Consider the following 25,369-nt stretch of genomic DNA (forward strand, 5'->3'; position numbering starts at 1 on the left):
GTTTGGCTGGAAGATGAACAACAATTCGGCTGTACTTGTGGCACATCGTAAAGCCAGAAAATCAGAACAAGATCACGTGTAGAGCCAAAGCAGATTTCATTCCATGTTTTGAAGAGCCGACGGCAGCTGAACAACAAACAACTGTTCTGCTGATCGATGGCAGCAGGTTAATTAGTCGTCTTGCAAGTAAGTATAAGGCTAATAGGCTAATTAGTTACACAGATTGAAGAAGCGTACTGATTTTTGTTTTCATAAGCTTCAGTTGAATAATAAAAGATAAAAAAACAAGTTTCAGTACTAAAAACAATCCAAATTAAAACCACTCCGTTCCAGTTTCCAACAGGTGACAAGGAGTGTGCTAGCTGAATGCTGGCTGATGGCGGATTCAGTCTCCACTGTACACTAGCTAACTACTCCACAAAGGAGAAGAGAGTCATTTACAGAATCTGGACGTGCCAGCGAGCTAAAATTAATCCCCAGGAATTGAATCACTGACGAGCTAGTTACGTGTGGAGGCGATGCAGATTCCATTCCAAGTTTTGAAGAGCTAGCCGACGACAGCAGAACAACAAACCACTGTTCTGCTGATCGATGGCAGGTTAGTCTTGCAACAAGTAAGTGTAGGGCTAATAGGCAAGTTAGTTACACAGATTGAAGAAGCGTCCTGATTTTTGTTTTAATCCTCAGTTGAATAATAAAAAATAAAAACAAGTTTCAGTAGTAAAAGGTCTAAGTTGAAAGTTAAAGCCATTCCGTCCCAGTTTCCAACAGGTGACAACAAGTGTGCTAGCTGAATGCTGACTGATGGTTGATTCAGTCTCCACTGTACACCAGCTAACTACGAAGGAGAAGAGAGTCATTTACAGAATCTGGACGTGCCAGCGAGCTAAAGCTAATCCCAAGGAATTGAATCACTGACGAGCTAGTTACACGGAATTACTGAGAGCGGGTGGCCGGAGGACCCAACAAGGCCGTCGTCGAAGTTCTGCGAGTAGCTCCGCAGGTCGTAGCCGAAGCTCACCGCGGCCCGCCGCTTCGGCCTCGCCGCGCTTCTCCTCCACGTGGATCGCAGCCTCGACAGCATCTGCTTCGCCGCCGCCGCCGCTGCCGCCGACCCCCCGCCGCTCCTGGAGTGGGAACCGCCGCTGCCGCTGCCGCCGGTGTACGCGCTCACTGGAGACGCCATCCTCTCTCTCTCTCTCTCTCTCTCTCTCTCGATCGCTCACACTGATCTTACTCACAGCCGAGCAGCAGGAGCAAGCTCTTGGCTTCTGACTCTGTGCCTCGATCTCGATCTGCAGCTGCGGCTTTGCGAATTGTGAAGACCTTGCCTAGACGACGCCCGCCGTGCTGCGCCTTTTATAAGCTCGACCGCCGGTCAGTCGGAAATCGGAATCGGATGGGGTTCCTGCTGCCGAGTTACTGACGACGTCGCCGACAGGGCCCACCGGCACGCAGGCACCGAGTCACCCACGCACAAGGCCACGGCGGCATCCACTAGGGCGAATTTCTCCTTCGGGATGGTCGGGGCAAAAGGCGATTTCAGGCATCTTTTTGGGCGTCGTCACCGGTGACCGTGAGAAAAAAGAGCACTACCAACCGTAAGGATTAATTGGTATTTGGATATCGTCGGTCAAAAAACAAAGATGCTGTCCAGTCATCATGTGTAGGATCAAGGTGGGAGCAAAGAAACTAAAGTTCAATTTCATCTACCCCTATTAAAACGAATTTAAAATTTTCTACATCCTGCAAAGTGCCGTCAGAAAAGTAAAGCGAGCGCACAAAGGTCAAAGCAAAATCTCTAGCTACCCAGCTGGGAGGAAGCTGCTGCTTTGCATGTGACGGTTGAGTCATCACCTGATCGGATGATCGGCAGATCACGCGAAAAGGACGGTCGTTGGTGGGGGCAGCATGGCGACCGAGGCCGTGCATGCCGATCATCCGAGTCATCATGGTCCAAGGATGACGGGCCACTTAGGCTCTTGAGCTTTTGCCCTCTGCCATGGGCGATCCCTTTTGGCCTTTTTGCTTTGACTTGTGATCAGTGGCTTCATCTTGCTATTACTAATGGGAGACTCTTTTTGAAGTATTCAGGTGAAGCCACATAGGATCCTAAGTGGACAATCTAAAAAAATAAAGAAATTTTATAAATTCTCACAAAAATCAGAAACATCCAGCCATCAATTCGGTAACTCTAATCATATTGGCCATTGGATCTGTTCTCTTTTTCTAATAATACTAATTGGAGGCTCCTTTTGAAGTATCCAGGTGAAGCCACATAATAGGATCCTAAGTGGACAATCTAAAAAAAATAGAGAAATCCTACAAATTCTCACAAAAATCAGAAACATCGGGCCATCAATTCAGTAACTCTAATCATATTAGCCATCAAATCTGTTCTCTTTTTCTAATAAATTACCCACCTTTGCCATTATGATAATAGACTAAAGTAGCCCTCTAAACATGTATCTAAATTACCCACCTCTGCCATTATAAAAAGTAATCTAAAGTAACCCCTAATCTTCATGTAAATTACCCACTTATGCCATTATAAAATAATATCAAATAACCTCTTAAATTTTATATACATTATCCAATGATAACATAATAAAAAGTTAAAATAAACTAAACTCTGAATCAAAATTATATTATTACTATAAAATCTTAAAGTGCATCAATATAAAATTCTAAATTATTATTTCTATCATTATTAATATATTAGTTACGTTACTGTTTATATAAAAATACTAACCATAATGTGTGTGTCACCATATATTCATGCATAAGAGAAGAGATAAGAATACCAATTTTTATGTTATTCACATAGCTCAAACAAAGTGTTCAATTAAATACATATCAAACATATTGGATGGTTGATGCAAAGTGAGAAAAATTATTAGTAACTAAACCTATCACATTTATTACAATTACATAATGATACATATGTATCTTTACATACTGGATTAGAATATTTAATAATTAATTAAAGAGAACATAAGATAAATAATTATTAAGATATCTTTAACTAGCCCATGCGGGAGCACGGGTTCATAGACTAGTATTTATAATTTCGCTAAAAAGAACAATTTTGTGTGATTTGATACAAACAAGTTTTCCTTTAGATCTGGAATCGATCAGATTTGAAAGTTCCCATACGATCCGTCTATTTTCCGTCTCCACCTCTATTGAGGATTCGATCTAAAAAGGCCGCCTGAGAGTCCTGACAATGCAAGAAATTAAAGTAAAAACGTGAGAAGAACCTAGTACAACCAACCAAAACTTGAGGTTTGTACACTAACCGAGAGGGCTCTGTGCAAACCGCCACAGCTTGTCGGTCGTTGCGCCCGTTCTAGGACCGGTCACACGTGCCAAACGCATTCGGAAGTTTTTGACCGCCAGATCGAAGAACAGCAATTAGCATTGGCTACAGCCTACAGGTGTGGCACATCACATCGTCCGTATGCCAGAAAATCAGAACAAAAATCGCTTGCAGGCAGAAGCAACCGTCCCAGTCCAAGTTTCAAACGCCAGCAGAGGAACAAACAAAGCATCATTATATTCTGTGTATGGCAGGTTTAGTCATGCAAATAATAGGCTATATATATATGTAATTACACAGAAGAGGCGAGAGATCCTGTACAATTATATTGCTGGAAGTCAGTACCAGGCTACCAGAAAATACAGTCCCGTTGAGATCACCTAGTCGCAGCTATCTAATCACCGGGAACCACCGAGCCTAGTTGCATGGAATCGCGGAAAGCGGGTGGCCGACAGAGGAGCCGAGGCCGTCGTCGAAGTTCCGCGAGTAGCTCTGCATGTCGTACCCGAAGCTCACCGCCGCCCGCCTCCGCCGCCCCGCCGCGCTCCTCCTCATCAGGCTCGACCGCAGCCTCCACAGCAGCTGCTTCGCGGCCACCGCCGCAGCAGCCCAACGGCCGCCGCCGGTGGACGCGCTCAGCTGAGACGACGACGCCATCGATCCTCTCCCTCGATCGATCGCTCACGCTGTTGTCACGGAGGGCGCGGCGACAGATCGAACTCGCAGCCGACAAGTGTGGAAGCCGTCGCCTGCCTAGCTCTCTGCAGATGTGTTGCTCGTGAAGAAGATGAAGAAGAAGACGACGAAGAAGACGACGACGACGACAACGACCTTCCGTTTGCTTAGCCGTCGCCTGCCCCCGCGCCTTTTATAAAGCTCGACCGCCGGTGCATCGGGATCGGAATCGGATGCGTTCCTGCTGATCCGACGCGCGGCCGGCCCGCGCACCGAGTCGGCCACGTAACAAGGCGGCGACGTGGCATCCACTAGGGGAGTCGCCGAGTCGGATTCCGGCCGGACGATCGGAATGGTCCAGGCAAAAGCTGATCCCGGAGCCGACGTCTCTTTTTTGGGCGTTGTCCGAGTCGATCAGAAAAGATAGGGCTGCCGGTGCACTGCATGCCGGCCGGCCACCAACCGTAGAGATCAGAAGCCTATGCAGTGTGGAGGTCGGCTTGGGATGAGAGGTGGCGACGGCGGTGTGGCTTAACGGGGGAGGTCGGCAAAGCAGAGGGGCGATAGGGTCCTGCCCGACGGATCACGTCGTCCGGAAAGAAACCGACCAGCGGTTGGGAATGGTCTGTGCCATCCATGTTCGGTTTGGAGACAGAGTAGCTAGCTCCAGATCATGCATGGCGGCCCGGGCCATCCGGACGACCTTATCCGAAAGGGTGACTGGCCATTTTAGCTTTCGAGCTTTTGCACTGATGTTAGATTTCACTAGTGGCGCTCCCTTTCGCTCGACTACTTGGGATCGGTGGCTTTAACTTGGCTACAGAGAAATATTTTTGTGATTGGATAGAAAAGGCATTTCATTTGGAACCACCGAATCAGCTCCCACTTCAAATTTCCAATGGTAATTGTACATTTCCAACTCAATTTCGATAGTTGAGGATTGTAAGGCCCTGTTTGGGACCGCTTTTCTGAAACTCGTTTATAAGCTGAGCAGGCTTATCTGATAAGCTGCGATCTGGAGAATCTACTGCCTAGAATAAGCAATGTGTTTGGCTGTCCTGATTATTGCTGGTAGATTATCTGTCCTATATATAAAATGACTGCTATACCCCTAAGGCTGATAATACCACTTTTTGTTTGTAACACTGATGTAAAGGCAATTTTCTGCATCTTTTTAAAGTATGAGATAGAAATCTAGTTCTAGAAAAATGTAAAGTACAATAGAAGTCAAATTAACTCTCATTTGATCCATTGAAAATGCTACAAAATACTAAAAATTACAATAATAAATCAACCAACCAAAACCGAAGCAAGTACATCACGGAAGTCACACATATCTATATCATCCCCCATTAGGCTATCATCTTCTGAAGGGTCTTCGTCACGAATGTCATCCACATAGGTTATGACCAGTTCTAGGAACATATGAAGTTTCATTTGTAACACTAATTGCTTCAAACATTATGCGCATCATGTCCTCATGCTCAAGAACTAAATTTTTGAATGATATACATCCTGGCATAGCCTGAAACAGAAATTAGAGCAATTAGAATGTCACCAAAAAAATAACAAGTAATGCATGTACAAAAAACATGAAATGACAACTACTAACCGCATTTTGGTCAGCCCACCACTCATCTGAGGCTGAAATACATCCAGTAACAGGATCTCTACCCAATCCCGTGGCTCTCATGTTCAAGGTCTTCCACTGACTGTATTTCTTCTTTAGAACATCCCATCTGTTCTTCATTTGGTCTTGGGTGTACGGTCTTTTTGTTCGATCAAAGAACTTCTTCACCAAATTAGCATAACCCACAGAATTCAAGCAATGTTGTAGCCTGTTATGGGCAAGGACTTCTTCTACACATATTTCGTTGAACACTTTGGCTGCAAATGCATCCCATCTAGCTGGAACCTTTGTTGTTTTTTCCATCTATAAATTGCAAAATTGGTGGAATTTCTAGTACCATGAATACATGTAGGCTAGATTTCTACTGCAAGATTGGTAGGAATTTCTACTAGCATGAATATATATATATATATATATATATATATATATATATATATATATATATATATATATATATATATATATATATATATATATATATATATATATATATATATAGCCATAATTTCTACTGCACAAAGTAGTAATAAGATTTCTACAGCACTAATTTTCCCCAATTTCTAATTTTTCCAAAGCCTCTTGTGCTCACCTTCGAAGCAGGGAGGAAGGAGAGGGCGTTGCTGCCTGCTAGCTTGAGGGATGTGCCGGGGCTTCTTGGGGTCCTCGCTCCAGGCAGCCACAGCAGGGAGCAGAAGGCTGCACAGCAGGGAGGCGGAGCTCTGCTGCGCTCCCGGCGGGCCCTACTGCGGTCCCGGCGGGGCTCTTCTGCTGGCGCCCTGCTGCAGTCCCGGCGGGGCTCTGCTGCTCGTGCTGCAAGCAGGCGGGCACAGCAGGGAGGCGGGCCGGCGCAGCTGGGCGGCGTGCGCAGCAGGGAGAGAGGCGGGCGGCAGCCGGCCGGATGCCGCAGCAGACAAGGCCGGACGCCTCAGCAGACAGGAGGCGACCGGCGGCAAGGAGGCCCGATCCAGATCTGGGTCGGGTGGGGAGGAGAGGACGGAGGGGCTACAAGGGGAAAGCGTCGCGTTTTGAGAAAAGCGAGGAGCGAGCCGCGTTTCGAAACACAGTGTTGGGGTGGATTTTTTCGCGATCGCGTTCCAAAAAAAGCAAGATAATAAGCAGGGCGTTTGGCGGAATTATTTGGCTTTTTTCGCTTATAATCTGAGTCAAGCGGTCCCAAACAGGGCCTAAATAAAATCGCCTTGTTTATAAGTCGTAATGCAACAATAATGTAAAAAAACATGAGAATCGATCTAGTATGAACATCAGTCATGGCGTGCTGCAACCCATGAGAAAAAAGTTGACAACCGTCTCTTTAGCTCATTTAATTAGGTTCATTTAGGCAAACCATTTGTATGCGAGTTAAGGAACCAGATTTTTTCACCCTCGGTTGATATAGCGGCTAGAATAATTTCATTCCATTATCGCAAGAGAAGAGCGAGTGCCCGTCAGCTGTTAAGCATTTCTTTAGCACATGCGACGTCAACTAAAAAGGAACGCAAACTAGAGTGCGTAAGAGGCCCGGGGTTGCAAACAGCCCCCAGTTTTTTTTTTAAAAAAAGGAAAAAACAGCCCCCAGTTTGTCAGCTGTGTGCTCAATGCATGTAGGATCGAGATATAAAGTAAAAACACATGCAGATCGGCCGCAGTTTTCATCTGTGCTGAACAAGAACCAGAATATGACCAGTGCTCGGCCATGTAGTTTAATTAATTTCAGTGTTTAATTTAGCAGGTTCACTGATCTCCCATAGTTTGGCTTGATGAACAATTGGCTAATTAACACAGAAGACCTCAGATTCAGGTTATACAGAATATACTCCATATATTAATTCCAAGCTTCCAACAGCCGAACAAATAAAGCATCATTATTTTGCTGCTGAATAGCACGTTTAGTCTTGCATATATACACATATATATATGTAGCTGATTACACTGAAGAAGCGAGTGATCCTGTACAAAAGACTGCACGAGCTGAGATAGCTAAGCCGATTACAGAAGAAGGTTGCTACAAGCGGCGGCCGGAGGAGGCAAGGCCGTCGTCGAAGTTCTGGGAGTAGCTGTGCAGGTCGTAGCCGAAGCTCGCCGCGGCCCGCCTCGGCCGCGCCGCACGCCTCCGCCTCCACGTGGACCTCAGCCTCGACAGCAGCTGCTTCACCGCCGCCGCCGACCGGCCGCCGCTCCTGCTGGCATGGACCCTCCTCCGGCTGCTGCCGCCGGTGTACAGGCCCAGCTGCAGAGACGCCATCCAATAGCGCTCTCTCGGTCGTCGCAGGCACAAGGCTCAAGCTCGCTCGCAACTAGCTGCCCGGCCGGCTTCTTTCTTCTTTGCTAGTGGCTACCTCTTCAGCTGCAGCTTGTGATGAAGAACTTGTGCAAATGAAAGCACCCGTGGTGCTGCTTTACAAGCTGAGGAGCAGGGGCCGGGGTCAATGTCGCGGCGAGACTCGCCAGCAGCTTGGTGACGAGGCATCCACTACGACGATCGTCGGAATGGTTGTGCAGGCAAAAGCCGATTCCAGGCATCTCTTTGGAATCGCCATCGTGCAGTAGAAAATTAAGAAAGATAACCACCATCTACCACCACCGGAGAAGCATGCATGTGTGTATTTAATTAATTTGGTTTAGTGGTAGGCTGGCCTTAGTGACCGATGGAGCTAGGATAAGAGGTGGCCATGGCTATGACGGCATCGATCTCGTCGCCAGAACTGCTCCTAAGCTAAGGGGCTAGGCTGGTAATTAAAGCTAAGGTGCGATAAGGTCGTGTACTCGTGTCAGGAGCGGAGCGGTGGTCATCCGTTGGTAGTCGTCAAGAAGACTGATCGGTGGACGGTGGCATGCAGTTAGGCACGGTGGCGTGCCCCAAGCCCCATGCATGTGCGGAGTTTTTGCCCGCGTGCAAAGTAGTGATCAACCATGACACATCATCACAGACGACTGGCCTGGTGTAAGTACTATCACCGACTTGTGGATGAAGTGACGATGGACAGACGCGCGCGAGAGCGCGACCAGCGACTAACTAGTGACTAATGAAAGGCTTCATTTTTTCTGGATGAATCTTATCCTTGTAAATACACAAGTTTATATATCCACAACACGTGTTAAAGTTTGGAACATAAACTTTGGATATCCTCAAGAATAAAGGTGACATCGAGTCATCGTCATGCGTAGGATCGATCGAGGTGGGAACAGCTCAGAAAGTGTCATCTACGGACTACACATGCATGCCTACAGAAAGAGAAAAAGGGAACGAACGCACTAGCGTTAAAGCAAAAACTTCTAGACAAAAGAGGAAGCTGGTGCCCCAGTATTGGATCATGTCACTATTTGAGTGGCCCCACTGATCTCTCAAACAAGATTAAAGGATCTCGTTTAGGTATCGATTCACTTGAGTAGCAATAATTAGCGATCAAGTATACTCCCTCTATATTGGAAACGGAAGTTGTTTAGGACAACGCCACGGTCTCCACAGTATAACTTTGACTGCTTATTTTTATAAAAATATGTGTTAAAAAGTGATATAAGTATATTTTTGTGATTGTGCTTTTTAAGACAAATCTATTCATATGACTTTTACCTTTTAAAACTTAAAAACTTAAAAACTATTCATAATTTATATTCCCAATCACTACGTGAGAAACCTTGATTTGTAACGGCCACGAACACCCCTAAGTAAACGGGCAACGGGTTACAAATAATAGGGTAAAGGTAATGGACGCATGCTCGTTACCTATTGTCCATATTTGTAATGGTTATTAATCTACGACCGTTACGGAAAGCAGCAACCAGTAACCCAAACTTGCTTTTTTTGTGGGCCCATAGAGCAAAGGAGTAACAGGCAAAGAGTAAGGCCCGTTACAAAACCTAAATATTAGTAACGGTTTTCTGTAAACGACCGTTACCTATACTTGTAACCAGGCTTCCATCCGGGCCCACTGGTCATATTTTGTAACGGGGTTTTCTGAAAGGCCGTTACAGGTTTGTCAGATAGATAACGGGCGATGTCTAAAAACCATTACCAAAAGCTCGCATACGTAATGCGCTTTGTTCCACACCCGTTACAAATAAGTGATACCCATTTCAACACCGTTGCTTCCTTGGCCCCACTGGTCAGTTTTGGTAACGGCCTAAACTTAAAGCCCGTTACTAGAATGTCTTATAGGTAACCGTTGTTGTTTGGCGCCCGTTACAAATACTTGTTACCCATGTTTCTTGTGTCTCTTCCCGGGCCCACTGTTCAGGTTAGGTAACGGTTGTTAGAACAAGCCCGTTACCACTGTATTCGATATGTAACGCTCGTTTTTTATGTCCGTTACAATTTTGTGTTACCCATAATCCAACTGGCGTGTGTTGTAACCTGCTTTAGTTAATGCCCGTTACATATATTTGAGTCACCCCACAAAAATTAGCCTATTTTCTGGCTGCATCCTGGAACCAGCCAGGATTTGGCAGCCACCAGCAAACATCACATATCACACATCAAGCGCATGGATATATACATCACAGATTATATATCAAGCGCATATATATACATCACAGATTACATCAAGCGCATATATATACATCACAGATTACACATCAAGAATGAAAGTTATCTACACAAGTACACATCAAGAATTAAAGTTACAGGTTACAAGTTACAAAGTTTATGCATGCAAGTTTAAATTTACAGGTTACAAGTTCCAAGTTGACTGTTTCAGAGCATTTAGAATGAACTCACACGGCATGTGCTGGGTCATCATGGAAGCTGCCCTTTGGGTTGATGATCTCCTTAAGAATGAAATCGCAGAGCATCCGCTGGACTATCCTTAGTGCTCCTTGATCTACTTCTTGGGTAGCTTTGTAATCCTGCATAATACAATTATTGAGAATATAAGTAAAACTCAGTTTCTAAAATCAAATGGAGAATCTGATCAGAGCCAAGGCTGGGTAAGTGTGTGTATATATATATATATATACTTACAGAAGCCTTTTTAATGACATTTATGTCACCGAGTAGGTCGTACATGTTCAGTGCAACATAGAGTCCACACGACAAGCTACCCGACGGCTGTTGAGCGCACTGCATGAAGAAGGTACCAAAATGACACAAGTTAAGACAGTACCAAATATATATATGAAGGCACTAAAAAGGAAATCCTTGCTCTTACCTTGATATCTATCTTGTGCGTGAGTTTAGGTTTGGTTTTTGAATTTTTTTCATCTTTGCCTCCATGTGCTCTGAATAGGCCCTGCATGATCAACAATATCCATTAGAAACATTAAGAGATGGAATTTGTGTGATCTAAACCTAGAATCTACTTACCAGTTCACAATAGTTACTACATCCTTGAACTTTCACAATGGAAAACTTTTAGCAGAATCCAAATACCAAACAACATTCCACTTCATAGCAATGATCACTAGTACTCAGTGGCTACCAGTGTTGTAGGCACCCACCACGTAGTCGTGATTCATAGCCCTTTTAATAGTTGTTATCACATCTTTGGACTTGTATTGAACGAGTGTGGCTGAGAATATCTGTGGGTCCAAAAACCCAACATTGCAGTGCATCTCCTCTGCCAGTTTCATCATTTTCCTACAAATAAACAATTTCTTAGTCATTGAATGAGCTTTTTGGTAAAAATTAAAGAATATCTATTTTAGTTTGAAGGGACTTACAATGTTCAACACCTCAACAAGCTCATGTCCAGACTATTCAGGTTGTAAAGGTCATACAAGTCATTGAATCTAACTGCCAATTTTAAATCATCCTCAGTATGAAAGTAGGATGCAGCCACCTTTGCAGGAATGTTAATAGCACTATTTCCACTTTGTTTCATGATGTAAGCATGCAATGCTTGACAACTTGGCCCAGCAGACTTTAAAGCCTTTTCTGACAATATAGGCTCACCAGGCTTGTACTTTGGATTAGCCATAGTCCAAACAACGCCAACTTCCATATTTTTAGGCTCATGTTCGTTGTGCTGCTATGGAGATTGGTTGAGCTGCTTATGCGGGGGCTCAGTTTGGATGAGCGGATGCTGCTGGGGCTCAGTTTGGATTAGCGGATGCTGCTGGGGTAGAGTTTGGCTATCCAGCTGCTGTCTGAGCTGCAGGTCCTGCTAATGCTGCTTTTGCTGACACAGAGCTAAAGTAGCTGCATCTGAAGCTGTATTACCAGCTGATGGTGCTGCAGAGTTTGGATCTCTAGACCTGGGTGGGATAAGGATTCTCCGCCTTGGCCATTGTATGCGTTGCAAGAATCAGCTAGGGTTGTGATCTCATCCTCTACTGGGATAGGCAGTTTGATGTGCCTCGCATTGGGCCACACATAAGTAGGTTGCACCACTGCATACCCATTCTGTACCGGTACTGTATGGCAAGTCTGTTGATTTGGATAGACAGTGCCTAATGCGAGCTCCATGTCACACTCGCTGCCATCCAGAAGACTGCACTTAGTTGGCTCTGTCAGCAGATCTATTGTGTCTGGCTGAGGTGGACCATCATTTTGCCCCTTGTTAATAGGCACATCCTCCTCAGCTGTGTTGTCAGAAGTTCTATTCTGTACACTTTGGGTGAGGCACAGACCATCCGGTATGGGCACGCCTGCAACTCTCAGCAACTCCATAACTCTATTGATTGCTTCACCAACTATCTCTTCCTTGTTTGCATCAGACCTTCGCCTCTTCTTCTTCTTCTTCTTCTTCTTCCTCCTGTACATTTCAGCACATTCTGGGCCAAACCCTTTACCCTAGTCAAGTGAACTAGAGACACCTCGCACCCGACCTCGATGCTCTAGATCCTCAAGTGCCTCAGTAAGAACATCATTCTCCCTAACCCCAGTGAAAAAACCATCACTAGCTTGAGCTGCAATTCTTTTCACTTTATCTGCTACATCTGCCACCAGAGGGGAAGTGAATGTTATGTCTCCGCTTGCACTAGTGGTCGGCCATGACCTTGCCCGCAGATATGGCCTAGAACGGCCAGGATATTGCTCCCAAGGGTTCTCCTTTCCTTCTGCAGCTAGCTTTTCATCCTCCAACTCCCACTCTTTCCTTTTTACCATAATAACCTTTTCTTCCCATCTTGTGCGGCTTATTGTGCTTGGCTCTCTTCTCTTTCATCTCCTGGCTCACATGCTCGAACAATGGAGATCTAGTTGTCTCCACAAACTGCTCCTAGTCTTCTGGCTTCAAAAAGGGGTGCTTCTCAAAGGGAAGCTCTTCTTGCCTCACAAAATCTGCTCTTAAATAGGCCTCGAATCGCCATTGTAAAAGTGCAATCTCTTTCATAGCTGACTTAATTGCCTTATCACGAGCAGCTATGGACAGATTGGCTGGGTACTCTAGCTTTTTCTCAAAAATAGTGAACAGATCTCTCCTCGTTTCTGGTGTGAGATCCTCAACCTTGACGTTGATTGACACCCTCTCCCGAGCAATGAGGCCACAGACCAATACGAATCTTTCCCTTGCAGCATCTGGGGTAGGCCAACCTTGTTCATCAAGTCCAGTTGCAGTCACCTTGTCTTCTGGCCATTTAGTTTGTGTCCTTGACTTGCGTGCTCGAGTGCTACTCCCAGCAGTTTGTGATGAGTAAGCCTGTGAAGCAGCTGCACTATTTAAATTTGCACCTTGTGTATCAGTTGCATTGTTAACGGTTCACTGTGTCACCAGTGGAACTCTTTGATGAGCCAGACTGCATAGATTATATATCAGGTTGTCAGTATAGTAACATAAGCAAGGCTGAAAGTGTAAACAAAATAAGTATTACATAAGTTCTACTTAGCAAAATTTTATTTGTACTAGTTTAAAATTTCTCAACTCATTTTGTACCATATGCACCAAGTTGAATCAGTAATATAATTATATACTCGTTGGGGATAGGTACTAACCATTTTGACAGGGTGAAACAATGCTTATATATCAGAGCAGCAATGAGGTGTAGATTCGACGGCCTTTTGGCAATAATAGGATAAAGCAATCAGTTAGTATGATTATGACAGCAAAAAACTATACATTGTAAATAAGCTACAAACAGTGGTAGGTGCTAAGCTTGCGTGCATCGAGGGGGCCACCACACCGGGGCTTACAGGGTATACACCACAATACAACATGCCACTCCGTTGTTTTTTTTGCCCCAAATAAAGACTTACGCAGCCTAGCACCCACCACATTGCTAAAGAAGAACAACAATGTTTAGCTAACAAAAGTAACATACTGATGTACGAGAATAATTCTGTTGCATGCAAACTATAAGAAGTAAATAAGCTACAAACAGTGGTAGGTGCTAATCTTGCGTGCATCGAGGGGGCCACCACACCGGGGCTTACAGGGTATACACCACAATACCACATGCCACTCCGTTGGTTTTTTTTTGCCCCAAATAAAGACTTACGCAGCCTAGCACCCACCACATCGCTAAAGAAGAACAGCAATGTTTAGCTAACCAAAGTAGGTTCAATAGTGAGTGTGACATACCTGGCAATCCATGAGTAAACCAAATATTGCTTGTACAAATAATATGAAATTAATATCATGCAAACAATAGTGGAATAATTTTTATTTGCATGCAAAACAATAGTATTCACCAAAATAACAGCAAAGTAGTCATGCTGAACTAATAAAGGCAATTCCAAGAGATTAATCCTATGTGAACTCACCGTAAACAACAGCAAATTACTATTCTCATGAGTAGCAGGACAATTTTTAACTGGTTCCTATAACTAATATAGGCAATTCCTACCCAAAGCAACATCAAAGTATCCTATCCAAAATTTCAATGATCAGTCACACTTGAACAACATCAAATAGTTCCTGTAAGTATCCTACCCAAAATTGACCAGAACTACATCAAAGTAGCATGCAAAAGTAGTCAAATTCACCAAGACAACAGCAATTCCAGCAGAATAATCCTATGTCTCCCTAGACCAAGCCACAGATTCGAGGAACGAGCATTTACCTCTGTCGGAAATGAAGTAGTCATGCTCGTTGCCTGATCCGTGTCGCCTCGTTGCCTGAGTTTGCTGGGTCGCTGTCGCCGGGCCGCCGGATCCATGGCTGGGTCGTCGTCACGCCAGGAGCCGCCTCGCCGTCGTCACCACAGGAGCCGCGTCGCCGTCATCGGGTCAGGTTAGGGTTTCTTGGTCCAAACCCTAGCCGCAACTGGCCACTGTGGGCTGCGATGGCGTGCGGAGGAGCGGCGCGTGGAGGAGGGTCGAAACCCTAGCTGTCGGGTTGTGGGCAAAGGCGCGCGCGTGAGGAGGAGTGGCGCACGCAGAAGAGGTGCCTGGAGGAGGAGGCGGGACGCGCGGACGAGGAGCGCAGGGCCAGGGAGGAGTCAGGGCGCAGCGAGGAGGAGGCGAGGCTCGGCGAGGATGGCGGCGGCGAACGAGGAGAGGAGAGCGGCTGCAGAGGAGAAGACGAGAGAAGAGAAATGGAACCCAAATGGATTTGGTTGAGAGGAGGAGAAGAGGAGACGCTGACTAATGGGCCCGGCGGCCACGGCGCCCGCGTGCGAGATCCAAATTTTGGGTCGGATGGCGCCTGCATCCATTGACGCTGACTTGTGGGCCCGACATTTTCTTTTCAAACTAAATTTGCTATCTTCAAATGCCTAAGGTACTCAAGTTCAAAAATTCAACAAAAAATGTTCCTGGAAATATAAAAACACAGGTAACAATCTAAGATATGGATCACCTTCACAACTCAAAAAGAAAAACAGCCCAATCCTAATGTTCCACAAATTTTAGAGCCCAGGAAACTGCACCTAAAAATTCATAAAAAATATCAAAAATTCATCATTTGACATATAGAATTGGATAAAATAACATCAGTCATAGTTGTGTAATAAAAATGAAACTTACTTTACAAGATGATGAATGTTGTAAAAGTAAAGATGATATAATAATTTTAACCACATCTTAACTTGGTCAAAACATTCTACAAATTGATGTGGCGACATAATTTGGGTCCCTAAACTTTACATAAAAATTTCAAATGGATTCGATGAAGGAAGAATATACATTGTGTACAAATGACTACATCTTTCACATAGTTCCATGGAATGTTACTTGAACATTGAAGTTTAGCATACATTACAACATGTACGAACTTGTATGCATGTCAAATTTGAACATAACCTTGTTCTCACCTTAATATTGCAAAATACGATGTTTTATAAAGTTATGGTTGTGCAAAACAAATGTTTTTTTCTATATGCTATTTAGAAGTAACAAGATAAGGCATAGACATAGAATCTCTTAAATATATTCTGGCCTTACAAACGTGATCAACGAAAGGAGGGTGATTTTAGAAAAATTTAGAAAAAAACCATCCAATTTGGATTAAGTATGACGGAGAAATACCAGTTATAAATTTTAATTATAAATCAAAAGGACAAATATCAACTTGGCCAATAGAACTGGGCCAATCCCGCGCTGCCACCTGGCCCCGAGGCAATCTGGCGCTGCCATCTTGGTAACGGGCATACGGTAATGCCCGTTACCTTTAACGAAAAATTCAACAAAAATGTGGGGCACCGCCCAAAATCGAACCGTGGTCGTCTAGATTCACAAAGAAAAGCCTTTCCATTGCACTATGCGAGTAAGTTCGTTTAGTATCTGGAGACAAATATATTTAACCTTTAAAGCCGGGACAGGTGGGCAGACCGTTCCTCTTCCAATCTTCCAATAAATTGATTCGAACTACCTAGTCTCTTCATCTTCCTCTCCCTCACCTCGCCTCGTTTCTTCCTCTCCCTCTCCCTGGACAACTCCGGCGACGGTCCGGCGCTTCCTCTTCCTGTACGTGTCGTCTCCCTCGTCTCCAGCACCATGTCGTCCCGCAAGCACCGTGCTCTTGTCGCCCTGCAACTCCGGGAAAAGGGCAAGTGGGTGCCGGGGAAGAAGGAAGAAGCCCAACTGCCGCAAGTGCCGAAGCCCACTCCGGCGCGCGCGGGGACGAAGGCGGGATCAGGGAAGGCAGCGCGGGGATGAAGGCCGGCGCAGGCAAGGCGGGCGCGGGGAAGGCAGCCGCGGTGCCCCCCACGAAGCGGTCGTCACCACGGTTTCAAGAAGAGATGACCTCCTCCAGTAGCAGCGACGTCGGGACGCCGCCGGGCTTCTCCGGCAACCCCACTCCGGCGAGCATGATGAACAAGGGGAAGGAGAAGGTCGGCGCAGGCACATCGGGCGCGGTGAAAGCAGCCCCCAAGAAGGAGGTGACCTCCTCTGGTAGAAGCGACGTCGGGCCGCCGTCGGGCTTCTAAGGCCCGCCGCAGTACAATGGAATGCAGGAGAAGGGGAACAAGGGGAAGGGGAAGTCAGAGGTAATCCACTGTATGAATTTGCTCCAAGTCCTATTTTGTGTGTCTGAATTAGTATGAATTTGCTTCACTGTCTTACTTTTTGTACTATTTAGCCTGAATTTGCATAAATTTGATTGAAGTTGTCTGAATTTCTCTAAACATATCATGTGAAATTAGCATGTCCTGATAAATTTGCAAGTCAAATTCTGTGCTTTGAAGTGAGGAGGTTAAAACTGAACTGGTATTCAATGTCAAACTGAAATGTGTCTGAATTTGTCTATCTGCAGAGTGATCTTGTTATCTGAAAATATTTATTTAGATGTTCATTTTGGCTTTTTAGTTGTTTGTTGCATATATGAACATGTTAGTTCACAAGATTGAATGAATTTGTCTGAATATTCAGACTAACATGTTAGTCTAAATTTGACTAAATTTACTGATTTTTTTAATATTCAGACTAACAAAAGCAAAGGAATTTAAACTTGTGCAACTATCAATGCATTGAATGAATTTGTCTGAATATTCAGACCAATATGGAGCCTAATTTCTCTGAATTTGACTAAATTTCACCAACTATTAATAGGATGAGAATGTTTGACTGAATTCAGAATTTGTCTTTGCAGTGCTCTGAGAATATTTTATCTTGCAGGTCCCTATTAATAGGATGACCTTTTGGGAGTTGCACAACAAGGCTGCAGCATCACTGGAGAGGATCATGGCACTTCAAGATGAGCTTGCTGCCGAAAATGCAAAGAAGAAGGCACTTCAGCGTGCACTTGAAGCTGCGGCCAAGATGGCGAGAGGCAGAAACATCTAGGTTGACCAAGGCCGTAGTGGAGGCAGCTGCTATTTTGTATGCCTGATTTTGTCTGAACTTGTGTGACTGGATGGAGGAAACATGTTGGTAGAATGCCTATACTGGTTGAGGCACACTGCTTTTGTCTGTCCTTGTGTGCCTGCTAATATATATGTTCTGTGAAGAAGACACTGAATTTGTGTGGCTACTAATATATATATATATATATATATATATATATATATATATATATATATATATATATATATATATATAATGTGATCTCTAAAAATGAATTGTGTGTTCTGTGTTATGTGCTTCTGTGATTTTGTGAACTCTGTGTATATATATGTTATGGGAATGCAGGAGAAATGTGAACTCTGGAAATGAACTTCTGGTGAAATGAGAAATAGGTAACGGGCATTGTGGTAACGCCCGTTACCGATAATACATTGGTAACGGGTGTTGTGTTAATGCCCGTTACCAATGACAACTGACAATAATACCAACAGAGAATTTCTGGAGAACATGTCTGGAGATGAACTCTGGGGAATGAACTCTGTGATTTTCTGGAGAACATGTATGGAGAGCACTCCACATCATATATTACAAATGGATTCAAATTTCACCAATCCACATCATATATTACAAATAGATTCAAATTTCACCAATCCACACCAATATATTACAAATGGATTCAAATTTCACCAATCCACACCAATATATTACAAATGGATTCAAATTTCACCAATCCACACTAATATATTACAAATGGATTCAAATTTCACCAATCCACACCAATATATTACAAATGGATTCAAATTTCACCAATCCACACCAATATATTACAAATGGATTCAAATTTTACCAATCCACATACATCAAACTTGCTTTTTCCTTGCCTTACGGACATTGATTGTTTCTTGATGGTCGCTCCGCAAGTATGGTGTTTTATCATTTGCCAAGAGTTGGGGCCTGTATGGCATGTCAAATGACGGAATTTCGTCAAATTGGTTATATTCCTCCTCCTCAACGACATTTTCAACCCCAACTATCCTTCTTTTTCCAGGCATAACCACATACCAGTTCTTCTTTGCAAGATCGGGTACATAGAACACTTGATGCACATCCTTGGTGAAGACAAATGGTTCATCTTTGTAACCAAAGAGTCGTAGATCAACACTAACAAACCCATATTTGTCCTTGGTCACACCTTTCTTCCCATTGACCCATCGACACCGAAACAGGGCTACCTTCAATCCAACATAGTCAAGCTCCCATATCTCCTCTATCTGACCATAATATGTGTCTGTCTCCATGTCGTTGTCGATGGCATCTACACACACACACCACTATTTTGATAGATGCTCTTGCCATCCTGGGCTATGGTGTAGAAAGTGTATCCATTGATATCATATGCTTGGTATGTTGTAATAGTGAATAATGACCCCACTGCTAGTTTTCTTATCAAATTATCGGTTATAGCAGCGCTAGCTTTCTAGACATAATCTCGAAGCCAAGTGTTAAAGCCTTGCATGTGCTTCTTTGCAACCCAAGCCTCATTACGATTAGGATTACCTTCACGTAGGTGTCGCAAGTGCTCATTGACATAAGGTGTCACTACGTCGGTCTGTTGAAGCACGATGAAATGAGCCTTGTTGAAGGAATCTTGACCCGGAGTGATTGATTATTTGCCCAAGGTCCCAACACCTGCAAGCCTACCTTCATGCCGTGAATGAGGCACACCAATGGGGTTTTGGGGGTCCATATAACCCATAGCCCACTCCACTGCTTCGATGGTACCATAGCCACGAACCATGGCTCCCTCCGGAAACGACCGGTTATGTACCAATGATTTCAGAAAGCCATAGAACCTCTCATATGGAAATATTTGATGAATGTAAGATGGGCTAAAGTAGAAGATCTCCTTTGCAAGATGTGCTGTTAGATGGACCATGAGATCAAAGAATGATGGTGGGAAAGTAGCCTCAAGCAGGCATAGGGTCTCGAAATGCCTTCTCTCTAACCTCGACAGTGCCTCCACATCAATCACCTTCTGTTCTATTGCATTGAAGAAAAACACAAGCTCATGACAGCCTTGCGAACCAGTACTGTCTTGATACCTCTAAGTGCAACAGGAAGAAGATCTATCATCAATACATGGCAATCCTGAGATTTCATCAAGTGGAAATTCATTTTCATATCCTTCACCGACACTAGCCTCTTGAAGTTCGAAGAGTAGCCTGAAGGTACTTTCAAACCATGCAAGAACTCACATAATTCTCTTCGCACTGTCTTTGACAATGTGGTTGTAGCTACGGGAAGGACTGTCCCCGTGTCTGTTTCCTCTGCATAGAGCTCCGGCCTAATGCCCATATCTTGCAGATCCTGCCTTGCATTCTCATGATCTTTTCCTTTGCCCCTCTGTTGCAACAATGTTCCACATAGGCTCTCGCACACATTCTTCTTGGTGTGCATGGTGTCAATCGAATGATGCACATCCAACAACTGCCAGTACTCTAGCTCCCAAAGTATTGATTTTTTGTTCCACATCCCCTGCCCATCTTCTTCTTCACCATCTCACTTCTTTCTTTTGCCAAGGATGGTCTTCTTTGGTAACTCCTCAATAGTTTTGATGTCTTTCACTTGCAGGTGGAGCTCCACTCCGGACACATGCGGAGGAGCCATTAGATCCTCCTTTTCCCCATCAAACTAACAGTCCATGTTCCGGTATGGATGTTTCTTATGGAGGAAACGACGGTGCCCCAAGAATACAAATTTCTTCGACTTTCTTAGCCATAATGAGCATGTTTCATCTAAGCAGTGGGGGCAAGCTTCATCATTCCTTTTACTCTGCCCGGACAGGTTGCGATGAGCCGGGTTGTCGTTTATGGTTGTGAACAACATGGCGTGCAATGTAAAGTACTTACGCTCAAACTCATCCCAAACCTCCTCCACACCAGGCCTCCAAAGTGTTTGCAAGTCATCAACCAATGGCCTCAAGTACACATCAATACGGTCACCAGGTTGCTTTGGCCCGGAGACCAAGATTGACAACATCAAGTATTTTCGTTTCTTGCATAGCCAGGGAGGAAGGTTCAACACTGAAAGGATGACAAGCCAAGTGCTATGCGTTGAACTCTGGTTACCGAATGGGTTCACGCCGTCTGTGCTCATAGCGAACCGAATGTTCCTACAATCATCTTCAAACCAAGGGAAGTGGGCAACAATGTTACCCCACTGCGCTGCATCTGCGGGGTGCCTAAGCTTGCCATCATCTGCTTCTTTCGGCCTTCCTTATGCCAACGCAAGAGTTGGGCCTCCTTTCATGTGGCAAACATATGTTTCAAGCGGGGAATGATGGGAAAATACAATGCCACCCTCACAGGACCCCCTCTGTTACCCTTTCTACCTCTGATATCTTCGGGCTCGTTCCCGTCCTCATCATTATTATCTCCGCCATCTTAGGCCCTCTTGAAACGATCGAACCCACACTTAGGGCAATTGTCAAGGTCCTCATACTCTCCACGAAACAACACACAGTTGTTCTTACATGCATGGATTCTTTCAACCTATAAGCCCAAAGGACAGATTATCTTCTTAGCCTCATAGACAGACCCGGCCACTTGGTTTCTCTCTGGTAGCATGTCTCTTAGCAGATCCAATAGTTGTTTGAAACTTTTGTCGGTCCAGCCATGACTTGCCTTCAGCTGCAAAAGTTTGAGATCACCAGAAAGACGAGAATACTTGTGACAACCAGGGTACAGAGGTTTCTTTGAATCTTCGACGAATTGTTTCAGCCTCGATAATTCTGAAGATGTGTACACACCCTGAAACTCAACATCTCTTAACATTTGATCAACATTCTTCACACGAGGCAGCAAATCATCATCGTTGAAACCCGTAACCTCTTGGTCAGTCATATCCTCAGGACGCATGACGCTGGGTGGGAATGCTTCATATTCCTCAAAGTTGTTGCCACATTCTTCTTCCCCTATAATAATGACAAATCAATGAGTTAAGCCATTAACAATGAGAAATCAATGAGTTAAGTCAATAGGCACTCGTTTCACCTTCGTTAAGGGCTTTAGCATGGCGTCGACGTGCCCCTTCAACATGGTGTCGCGATTCGCCTTTGTTAAGGCATCCTTCTTCAACCTCATTAAGCCCTTCCTCACCATGCTGGTTCCAACACGTGTAATTCTCTTTGAATCCACGTGTGATCAAATGATGAAAAATGTTGTCCCGTTGTCCAAACTTCTTCTGGTTGAGACAATCAACACAGGGGCAACACATTGTGGGGACACTCCGATCTCTCATGTCTGCCTCTGCTTAAGCTAGAAAACCATTGACCCCACTTAGGAATGTCTCCCAAACTCGGGGCTGTCTATACATCCAAGTCCGATCAGCTGCCATCTACAAGTTCAACAAAAAAATATTTTGAATCAAATACTATATCATCATAATCTAATATCAAGAGGAGAAGGGATAGCATGCATTTTCATAGTATTATCACCATGTAGATTACACACAAGAATTGTGGTGCTGGGTAGCTTTACAACAAAAATATGATCATTATTCCTCAATATTTGTTCCAAAGTTTCTTTGATTCAGTCGAAACAAGAATTGTCCATTAGCATTTTCACCATGATATGATTATTGTCCCAATTTTCCTCAATATTACAACAAAAATATGATAATTATCACCATGTAGCATTTGCATAGTATTATTATCAGAATCTAAACAAGAATTGTCCTATTTTTTTCCTACTAGAGATGCCTACTAATTAGGAGGGGCAAAGTCCATACCTTGGTGAGGACACTAAGGGTGGAGAAAGCAACGATGGTCGACGAACGGAGCTGCTGTGGTGACGACGACTGAAGCAAGCTGCTGCGCTGCAGAAGGCACCGGAGTGACAGACGAAGGTGGAGGCGTGCTCGTGCAGAGCGGCGAGCAGAGGCACCGGAGTGACAGACAAATTAAGGTGGAGGCGCGCACAGACGAAGGAGGCGGCGATCGCGGCGGCGAAGGACCGGAGCAAAGGGTAATTATGGCTGCAACAGCGCCGGGAGGACGCCCTCCGCCGCCGGGAGGGTGCTGGAGCGCCGACGGCCGACGGGACCGGCGGCCATGATGAGGATGGTGCAGCCGGAGGGTGCTGGTGCCGCGATTGAGGGTGGTGCAGGAGGCGGAGGGGTGCGCAGTGGCGGCAGTCGCAGCGGCGCAGGACCGCCGGCGCCGGAAGCGCCGGCTGGACGTCCGCCCGCTGCCGCAGCCTCTCGCAGCGGGAGGATGAGGAAGAAGATGCTGCTACAGTGATGCTACAGTGCTCCCCTCAATTATTGCAACAGTACTAGTAACGGGCTTCAAGTGTGTATACCTAACGGTCACTCACTCACGTTACCAGAATGGAACATCAGTAATGGGCATTAAAGTCCGTTACTCGTAATTGAGATATTCGTAACGGTCATTACCCGACCGTTACGGTTATTTGTATTTTTAGTAACGGACGTTAAGAGACCGTTACGAATTATGACATTAGTAGTAACGTTGTATTTAAGAACCGTTACGGGCTGAAGATAAGTAACGGTCGCACTAAACGCCTGTTACCAATGTTACTTATCAGTAACGGGCGTTGTGGTGGCGTGCCCGGGCTCGAGCATGCCAGGATTATTGGTAACGCTCGTTGTTCTGTGCCCGTTACAGATGTCCTTCTCTGTAACGGACTTCTAGCACTCGTTACTAATGTCGTGTTACCTATTTAAGGTTTTCACGTAGTGAATGTTTGGCCTAAATTTTGTCCAAAACGATATTCTTGAGATCCTTCTCCTATACGGAGGGAGGGAGTACGCAAACATATATGTAGGTGTGTGTACATGGTGGACACCTCCATTAATTAATCAGAGCACAAAACGTACTGCTCGGTATGAACAAACTATAGCCAGAGGCATATGAACACTAATTAATAATCGCTTGCCTATTTACAAAGAAGGTATGATGCAGCAGAAGGATCTCGATCGATCTCCAGCTACAAGCGGCCGTCGTCGAAGTTCTGGTAGTAGCTCTGCAGGTCGTACGCGAACGACCTCACCGCGGCCCGCCTCGCCGGCGCCGCGCTTCTCCTCCTCCTCCACGTGGACCTCAGCCTCCTTAGCAGCCGCTTCATCGCCGCCGCCGCCGGCCGGCCGCCACTCCTGGCGTGGAGCCTCCTCCAGCCGCTGCCGCCGGTGTACAGGCCCAGCTGAAGAGACGCCATTTTTATTATCCTCTCTCGATCGATCCCCTTGCAGCGTTCTCGCAAGGCACGGACTCTCGCAAGTCGCAACCAGCTCCCGGCCTCCTCTTTGCTAGCTCGTAGCTTCTGAAGACCAGCGCAAATTCTGCTGCTGCAACTGAAGCTTCTGAAGAACCTTGTGCAAAAGAAACTAGCCCTTGTGCTGCTATATATATAGAACTCGGACAGAGGGTGTGTCCGGACACGCGTCGACGCCACAGCGGCGAGACCCACTCACGCACATGGTGACGAGGCATCCACTACGGCGACGATCATCGGAATTCGGAACGTTCCTGGCAAAAGCCGGTCGGTTTCAGGAATCTTTTTTATCGAGGAGTCGCCATCGGGCAGTAGAAATTTTTTGAAAATATATTGCAACCGTCTAATTAACAGCAACCGCAGATGTCTTTAGTGACCGATGGATATAATGATCGAGCTGGGACGAGAGATCGATGGCCATGGCAATTGGCGACGCGACTGCGTCTCTCTTTTCTAGGCTGGTAAAGCTTGATAGGGTGATAAGGTCCGTAGATTCTAATTATCGCATATGCCGCTGCGTGCGATTTCACCGCAGAAAACGCGGAGTGCGGAGGGGGAGGCAGCGGCCGGCCGCCACGGAACTGCGAGCTGGGGAGGGGGTGGAGAGGCTGCCGGCGAGGGGGAGGGGTGTGGGGGAGGGGTCGCCGGCGGTCGAGAGGCTGATCGAGACGGCGGAGCTTAGGGTTTCGAGTTGTACTGTCGGGGCCAATGGCCACCGGACCTAGAGGGAGGGGCCGGGGGTGGCGGCAATCCGACGGTGGCGGGCTGGCCGGTGGAGGGTGAGACGGCGTGAGAGTGCCGCCAGCCGGGCGGGGCCGAGAAGAAGGTCGGGAAGAGAAGATCGAATGTGGCGGCGGGTTGTGGGCGGGCGGCGTAGAGGCGAGAGCCGCCGGTTGGGACAGAGGATGAGGAGGCAGGGCAGAGATGACCGGTGGAGGACGGACGGAGGAAGAAGAAACCTATGCGATGAATCGGCAGCAAATCGCATGCGCCCCGGTGAAATCGGCGTCCTCCTGCGCCGCTGGATCGATCATGTCCGAGCGTTGATTCGGTTGGTGGCTGTCGAAACCGGTTGGCCGGCAGTTCAGCACGGTGCTCCATGCGTGTGCGGTGCCGGATTCTGCACGCAGATGCCCCGCGCGCCGGCCGGCGGCCGTGGGTGTACGTGTTGATGCACGGGAAGCTGCACGTACACGCATGCACGTAGGAGCGCGCGCGTGCACAATGCGTTTATTTCCGCAGCCTGTGTGCGGTCTACCTAATCGATCCATGGTGGGATCCGTGGCCATGACCATTGGCCGGTGACGGCATCGATGATCGATCTCGTCGCCAGAACTCCTAAGCTAAGGCCTAAG

The 25,369-nt window shown here is 45.9% G+C and overlaps 2 protein-coding genes across 2 annotated transcripts; both read right to left on the minus strand.

Moving 5' to 3' along the window:
• Positions 1 to 3,588: 3,588 nt before the first annotated feature.
• Positions 3,589 to 4,168, minus strand: LOC120648590. Its single transcript, XM_039925322.1, has one exon. The coding sequence runs from the start codon at positions 3,974 to 3,976 to the stop codon at positions 3,737 to 3,739; it is 240 nt and encodes a 79-aa protein (XP_039781256.1). The 5' UTR covers positions 3,977 to 4,168; the 3' UTR covers positions 3,589 to 3,736.
• A 1,008-nt stretch (positions 4,169 to 5,176) lies between these two features.
• LOC120648591 lies at positions 5,177 to 6,032 on the minus strand. Its single transcript, XM_039925323.1, has 2 exons — positions 5,607 to 6,032; positions 5,177 to 5,519 (listed from the first exon to the last, which is right to left on the minus strand). The coding sequence occupies exons 1-2, from the start codon at positions 5,925 to 5,927 to the stop codon at positions 5,385 to 5,387; spliced, it is 456 nt and encodes a 151-aa protein (XP_039781257.1). The 5' UTR covers positions 5,928 to 6,032; the 3' UTR covers positions 5,177 to 5,384.
• Between the last annotated feature and the right edge of the window lie 19,337 nt (positions 6,033 to 25,369).

The sequence above is a fragment of the Panicum virgatum genome, chromosome 9K (assembly GCF_016808335.1).
Source record: "Panicum virgatum strain AP13 chromosome 9K, P.virgatum_v5, whole genome shotgun sequence".
Classification (NCBI taxonomy): Eukaryota; Viridiplantae; Streptophyta; class Magnoliopsida; order Poales; family Poaceae; genus Panicum; species Panicum virgatum.

What these genes read in the sequence shown, in the direction of transcription:
- LOC120648590 (XM_039925322.1), bottom strand. Translation starts at nt 3,976, where the DNA reads ATGGCGTCGTCGTCTCAGCTGAGCGCGTCCACCGGCGGCGGCCGTTGG.
- LOC120648591 (XM_039925323.1), bottom strand. Translation starts at nt 5,927, where the DNA reads ATGGAAAAAACAACAAAGGTTCCAGCTAGATGGGATGCATTTGCAGCC. An exon ending in GGTGGGCTGACCAAAATGCG is followed by an intron (nt 5,520 to 5,606) that starts GTTAGTAGTTGT and finishes TTTCTGTTTCAG; the next exon opens with GCTATGCCAGGATGTATATC.